Raw genomic sequence first — 8,008 nt, forward strand, 5'->3', positions numbered from 1 at the left:
ATAAACTATAATATAAATATAGTTTTAAAATAAATAATAATATTATATGATTTTCATTATTTTATATATAATTCTTTATATTTTAACTTATATAAATAAATGTTATTTATATATTAACTAAAATTTATGTATTATTATAAATATTGTATTTTAGAAAATATTTTTTTTTGTATAAAATAAAATATTAATAATAATTACTTTAATAAAATTATATTTGAAATTAGAATACTATAATTATGAATTAGTTTTTTTTATTAATTTTTATTAAAGGAAGGGTTAGTTTATTATAAATATTAGAAAATAAAAAAAATTTTATAAAAAGAAATGTTAGAGGCAGTGTTTAATCACCTGACTTCTACTATATATTTCAGCTTCAAAATCACTTGGGCAAAGATTTATTTAATAAACATATATATATATATAATATCTTAAAAGTTTTACCCTGGTTGAGGGAGGCCCGAGCCCCTGTAGGTCTGCCACTGCTTATGACGATAAACTGATGTCATTCTTTATTATTTCTCCTTCTCAATTGTGATATCAATTGTGATAGATTATTAAAAGGTCTTCAATTCTTTGTTTTTGATTCTTATTTAAAATAAATTACATCATCATGAGTTTATTTAATTTAGACAAATATAATAATATTATTATATATATAATTTAATATTATAAATTAAGCCTAAACTATATGTAATTCTATATATTTTTCAGATTCTATCATTATTCTCATTTATTTTTAATTGATAAATTAGTGATTAAAAGATTAAAAATGTGATAGATCCAATTTAGATATACATGTAGTTGAAAAATCCATGTACACCATGTTCAACTCAAATTAGTCTTAGTGCAATCTATTTTGATATAATTGAGATCTTATTTTTTAATATAATTTTTGGGGAAAGAAAAAGTTGGTTTAGTTAGGCATCATACACGTTATGTTATAATAATCATAAACTATTTAAATACTTTAAGCGCTTTAGCATAAGAAGATACGGCAATACTAATAGAGATCAAATAATAATATTTTTATATATTAACTATTCTAAAAAAATCCTATTTGATCTCTATAATTTATGTGTCTTTTAAAATAAATTTATTTATCACATTTTATAATAAGAAAATTGAGATGGCTTAGAAACATCAATAAATAATTTTATTTGAATAAATAATTTTATTTGATATGTCTTTATAATATATTTTTTTTAATTTAGTAAGTTATTAATTACTACCCCATATTTATATCTTAAATTTAATATTAAATATTAAGTTTAATGTATTTATATTATCCCCATCTTTATATACCTTTAGACCTTTGTTTGATTGACTTAAATGTTTTTTTGAATAAATTTATAATTATTTTTATAAAATTAATATTTTAATTGATAGTTTGATTATTGTGAATAATAATAAATAATGACTTATTTAAAACTTTTTCAGTCAACCAAATTTGAAAAGAAAATTTGCATAGTTGAATTTTCTTGGATTATATGGTGACCGACAAGATCAGCCATGATATTTGACCGTTGTTTACTTAAAAAATGCTAAATATATTTTGTGTTTATTAGTATTTTTTAAAGACAATAATTTAAATTTTAATAAAAAAAGTATTGAGTAAATTAAAAAAAGTTAATTGTAAGTTATAACTATAATATAGAACCGTTTATGATGTATAATCAAATTAAGTATTAATTTATCGTTATTTTTAGAATATTTTAAACGGTTGTTAATTACCTAATTTGAAATTATTAATTTTGTGTATAAATATATTAAATGATATAACTAAAAATTCCTTCTTATTTAGATCTAAGAGTTACATATATATACTTATTTACACTATTAAGATTTAAGAGGATGGAAAGGAACGAAAACAAGATATGTATTAATAATTAAATATTATAAAATATATAATTAATTAATGTAAAATTATTTAATTTATCAATTGAATTCTTTATTTTAATTTTTATAATAATTTAAATTCTAAATCTAAAATATTATATTAATAATCTAACTTAAATAATTTTATATATTTCATTTTTTTTATTAAACAAGGTTCTAAATTAATATTTATTTTTTCAAATAATTTAATATAAAATAAGTTTTTATTAAAAATGAATTATGTAAATAAAATAATTAGAGGCATATAGAATAATAAAAAAAATGTTTGAGAAAAAATAAAGAAGTATTTAGTTGATGATAAATAAATGTATATAAATGAATAATGATTTCAAATTAAATCTAAATAATCAAAATGACATAAATCTATTAGACATGAAACATCTAGTAGTTTGTAACTCAAAGTTAATTGGTTGAAAAATTACAAATAGAATCCTCTGCTCCCATCTTATCCATGTTCCTTTTTATTGGGGGAGGGAGTAAAAAAGTATTTTTATTAAAAAAATTAAAAAAAATCTCAATTTTACAAACAAAGATTAAGTGGGAACAGATGATCTCATTTAAGAAAATAAAGAAATAAATTTTAGATGTATTTATAGTTAGATTTAGTTTGAACAATAACTTGGATAAAATACATAAAAATATGTTTGAAAATTGATACATAAAAATAGTTTAACAAAATGACATGTTATTTTTAATATATATATAATTATAATGATGCTTAATTTTTAAAGTATTTGGATTGTCGGGTCAAGTGAGAGTAAATAGATATTTGGGTTGGACTGGGTTGATCCGCCCATAAATTTAAAACGGTAAAATATGTTTCAAACTCACAACATAACAAAAACAAATATAACCTTTAACCGACTAAATTAATAAAACTTTATATTTTAAATTTAATACCAAATTTGATAAACCGAAATTTTTAATATAAGTTCAACTTTTTAACTAATATATATATATATAATGGTTAATTTTCAAAATGTCTCAGATTGCCGGGTCAAGAGTTGTTGATAATTTGAATATATATATGAGAGTAAATTAAAAATACTATTACATTTTTACCGTAATTTTTTTTCCGGTTTTTATATCATTACTCGCATGGACTACGGGCTATATGTTAGTTTTATTTAAAAATAATGTTTAATTATATAATTATTTATTTAAACATGTATTATTATGTCATTTTCTCGTCACTTATATGAATAACAAGCTATCTTTTTAAAATTATGTAAAATATTTAATAGATATGATTAAAAAAGTATACTAATTTTGTCTTTTTGCTTGTGACAGGAATTTAAATATTATTATTATATTTTAATTTGAGTCATAGTCAAAGAGAGAATTTGATATATAAGTTAAAATAAAATAAAAAATAATAAATGGAGACCGGGTTTACCGAACATAACACGCACAATTCCAATTATTAAAAATGAAATTTTGATTGGATGTTGCATCATACTATTCAAAGTTTTTTCCAAAGCTTGTTTGCTTTTGGATTATTTTATATCATTTTAAGTTTTAACTAACAACATTTTTTTATATAAAATTTGAATACAAAATATTATTTTAATAATTTAACCTAAATCATTTCAAATAATCCATCAACATTTTAAATTCATAATCCTTATCTTTTTCAAATAACTCAAAATTAAATAAATTCTTACTAAAAATATATTATTTATGTAAAAAAATTAGAGGAACAAATATATAATACAAAATATTTTAAAAAAATAAAAGATATTTTGATTTGAATAAATATATAATGGATAAATAATTATTTAAGAATAAATATAAATCATGTAATGATAACACAAACTATCAAGCCCTAATTGAAAAATGAAAATATTACATTGTTAATAAGGAATTCAATTTTTTTTATTGGAGGATGCAAAATATCATATACTATTCAGAGTTTTTATAGTGTATGTGAAGACTTATTTTATCTCTCCTATAGGTGAATGTTGTGGGTTATTTTGATTTTCAAATAATTTTGGTACATGATATTTAAAATGATAAGTTATTTGAAGGAGAAAAAATATTCAAATAAAAATTAGATTGAAGTAACAAAACTATTTACTGCTGATTTAAAGTCACCAGTACATCTTTGATTTATGATTCAAGATAAATGGAGACAATATATATGATTTTAATTATTTGACATAATATAAATAATGTTTGTTTTTATTTATTAAATTTTGTTTATTATTTTTATTTTGAATGTTTTGATTTTACAAGGAAGGATTACTTTTTTTTAATTGTAAAATATAAAAATGTAATATGACCACTAATTTTTATTTATTTTCAATTTAATTTATTATTTATTTCTCTAACTTTAGAAATATGGATAAAACTAACATTCATTTACTCGTTTTTATCAATATTTATTTATTTATTTAATTTTTTAAGTCCATCTCAAGTTTTGTTCGAGCCCACCTCAGCTTAAATTTATTGATTTTTTAGTTAAAGAGTTTAAATTATAATAAAAAGTTATATTAAAAAAATATTAAAATTTAATTAAAAAATAGTGATATAATTAATGAAAATGATAAGAGAAAGAAATCAATATTCAATTTGTATTGACCCTTGATAAATTTGCATGATTCAATTGTAAGAAGATTCTTCTTGTCTAATTCCACTCCTTATGACCATTGTGGTCGGTGTGAAATAAAGTTCAGATCGAGGGTAGAGTTAAATTCCTTTCAGTGTATTTCGAAGGTGTAACCTAGATAATATAAAGAGGTTGATACTAAAAAAAGATATATGAGCAACTATTTGGTCATTTGATGCCTTGTGAGCACCCGCTGGGAACAAATGCACGTGGGATCGTAAATATAGCATTATAGGCTTCCATCTAAAGTCGTCTACTAAGCTCCCATGGCTCACTCACTCATGTCTCTTCAAGAAGAAGCTTATATAAGGATCCTGCCTCATTTCTTTCAAACAAAGCTAACTCTTGATGTGTTATTGGATATATATATATATATTAATTTTAATAATTTTTTATTAAATATAAATAAATAAACTCGCACAATTAAGATGTATGAACAACCAATTATCAATTAAAAACTGAAAATATTATTCGAATTAAAAATTCGAGAGATCCAACCAATCAAATCACTCGGCAACGAAAGAAACACAAAACCTGCACAAATTTGAATAGTTAAAAAAATCAAAACACCTTTTGCTATAGACTTTAAGTAATGTTGATTAGACTTTAAGATTTAGTATTTTACACATTATTTAAAAGTGTTTTAAAGTTTGGTCAAAGAATACAGGCCATTCAAATTATAGCTGCCCATATAGAAGCATTCAACTTAATTCTTCTATAAATTCATAATCAAACAATCATAGATCTAAATCTAAAGAGAGAGAAAAGAGTAGTGTGTGTGTGAGAGAGAAAATAAAAGGAAACTATTTTTTCTTCTTCTCTACCAATCAAAATGAGTTTCAATGGATTTGCATCAGCTCCTGCATCCAACAAAAGAAGGTAAGAAATTTCATTTTATTTGGGTATGAAAATTTTATATTATTTAAATATTTTGAGAAAAACATATTTTTTAATTTTAATTTTTTTTAAGTGACTTTTAGTGGTAGCCTATATTGATGTATAGTATATACATCAATATGTGATTTTTTTTTTTCTTGTCATTCGTTTATATAATTTTAAAATTATTATTCACTTTATAAAAGAATTTAAATAAAATATGAATGTTTTTTTAGTTCAATATGATTTGCAATTACATCCTCTCTTCTAACTTAGTGACAAAAAGATGTGAATACTAACCCTAAGTTTTTGAGTTCGAGCTCGTCAGGTGGCAAGTTCTGCATCTGGTTAAGTGTGTTTATAGGCTACATACTTAATCCGTGATTCACTTATTTATTTAAATAAATAATTTAATTCGATGAATATTTTTTAACTTGAGACAATGTTTTTCCTTGTTATTTTTGTATATTAGACTCAATAACATGTGATGAATTGACTCAATGTGAAACTTTTATGTTTCTATAAATAAGTAACTAGCATTTGAATTATTTAAAATTGCCTTAAAATGATTAAAAAATGACAAGTTTTATCTGAATATATTTTCTTTAATTAAATTAAATTAAATTATTTTAGTGTAGAATTGAGCCTTGTTTGATGAGGGGTATTTCGTCCACCAATGATTTCACAAAACATCAATTAAAATATAAAATTATTTTATTTTTATTTTTTATAAAACTTAAATATTAATTACGAAAATTATTTTAATCATTTATCTCAAATAATATCATCAAATAATATTTTCTAAAAAAATATATATAAGATGATTTCAAGAAGAAAAAAAAACCTACGTAAACAATCCCCTAACTGTCTCTTCGAAAACAAAAAGCCCTAAATTAAATTTATATTATTCGATTAAATTAAATTAAACTTGTGTAAGTAGCTGCCAGCTTACGATAGTATATAATATATTAATTGTTATAATGATAAAAATATGGCAAAACTAACATAGGAACTAACTAGGAAGATGATCCGGAATGGATGTTTTATCTTATTCAAAATGACTTATTTTATTTTATTAATCATTAACATGGTTAAGAATAAAATTAGTATTTAAAATATTTGTATCATCTATCTGTTTACATTTTAAAAATATTTACATAATTGTTTTTTTTTCTCCTCACCTTTAGGCTGGAAGGTAAGGTAGCCATCATAACCGGAGGATCGAGTGGAATCGGAGAAAGCGCGGTGAAGATCTTTTGGGAAAATGGCGCAAAAATTGTGATCGCTGATATCCAAGATAAAGCGGGACAAGCTCTAGCTGAAAGTCTAGGCGGAGAGAATGTTTCCTATATTCATTGTGACATATCAAACGAAGAAGACATCATTAATCTCGTTGATTCAACCGTTGCTAAATATGGCCATCTCGACATCATGTACAATAATGCTGGCGTCATTGATCGTCCTTTTGGAAGTATCCTCGACACCACCAAAGCCGACCTCAATAAGGTACACATTGAAAACATTATTTTTTTAATTTAAATGTAACATAATTTAATTAGACATATATTTAAATATGTTCATATTTGTGGATAGGTGCTCCAAGTGAACTTGGGTGGATCATTCATGGGAGCCAAGCACGCGGCTAGAGTCATGATCCCTCAAAAGAAGGGTTGCATATTGTTCACGGCGAGCGCATCCACAGCCATAGCGGGTCTTTCCACCCACGCCTACACGGCTTCTAAGTATGGAATAGTAGGATTGTCGAAAAATTTGTCTGCCGAGCTTGGGCAACACGGAATCAGGGTGAATTGCGTGTCACCATATGGGGTTATGACAAACATGACCCCGGGATTGTCTGATGAGATGAAGGCGCATTGCGAGATCATGACTAGCGAGTATGGGAACTTGAAAGGAAAGATCCTCAAGGCCGACGATGTGGCAAATGCTGCCTTGTTCTTGGCTAGCGATGATGCCGCTTACATAAGTGGACTCAACCTTGTGGTAGATGGAGGATTTAGTGTTGTCAATCCAACTACATGGAAGGCTTTGGGTCTTATTCAATGATTTGTTTTCATTTGCATAATAAAATGAGTTATATACAAATATCTATTTATGCTGAAAATTGAGGGAATATAACTTTGATATTTTCCCTTTTCTTTTGAGATTTGACTGTATTGGTTGAATACTTTTGTAATGGTGTTGGAATATTATTAATAAAATATATAGTTTATGAATCAATGAATAAAAATAATGTTCAATCCACTTTAAAATTTTATGTAGAGATTCTTACATTGCTTAATTGATTCATTAGACTTATTATATTTCTTAACTACTTATGGTTATGAAAATATTTGCATCTTTCATAATTTTTCTTATTACTATATTTATTGCCGACTTATATTCATAAAATTTTTGAAAAAATATTATATTTTGTCATTTATAGTGATATATTTTGCAATATATATTTTTTTGATTTTACTTTATGTAAAAATATCTCTTTATTGTAATAATTGATGCAATTTTTGCAATGGTAAGTTATTTCAATGCAATTTCAAATGCAGTTCTTAAAAACTAGCATTAATAAATTATTTGTTGCACAAAAATATTGCAAATCGACAGTTTTTTTTT

General features: G+C 23.6%; 1 protein-coding gene across 1 annotated transcript; it reads left to right on the top strand.

Annotated features, from left to right (window-relative positions):
* The first annotated feature begins 5,255 nt into the window (after nt 1-5,255).
* Nucleotides 5,256-7,618, top strand: LOC124912407 (tropinone reductase-like 1). Its single transcript, XM_047453021.1, has 3 exons — nt 5,256-5,383; nt 6,568-6,886; nt 6,974-7,618. The coding sequence occupies exons 1-3, from the start codon at nt 5,337-5,339 to the stop codon at nt 7,442-7,444; spliced, it is 837 nt and encodes a 278-aa protein (XP_047308977.1). The 5' UTR covers nt 5,256-5,336; the 3' UTR covers nt 7,445-7,618.
* The last annotated feature ends 390 nt before the right edge of the window (nt 7,619-8,008 follow it).

Source organism: Impatiens glandulifera, chromosome 8 (assembly GCF_907164915.1).
Source record: "Impatiens glandulifera chromosome 8, dImpGla2.1, whole genome shotgun sequence".
NCBI lineage: Eukaryota > Viridiplantae > Streptophyta > Magnoliopsida > Ericales > Balsaminaceae > Impatiens > Impatiens glandulifera.

What these genes read in the sequence shown, in the direction of transcription:
- LOC124912407 (XM_047453021.1), top strand. Translation starts at nt 5,337, where the DNA reads ATGAGTTTCAATGGATTTGCATCAGCTCCTGCATCCAACAAAAGAAG. An exon ending in CCTGCATCCAACAAAAGAAG is followed by an intron (nt 5,384 to 6,567) that starts GTAAGAAATTTC and finishes CCTCACCTTTAG; the next exon opens with GCTGGAAGGTAAGGTAGCCA. An exon ending in CCAAAGCCGACCTCAATAAG is followed by an intron (nt 6,887 to 6,973) that starts GTACACATTGAA and finishes ATTTGTGGATAG; the next exon opens with GTGCTCCAAGTGAACTTGGG.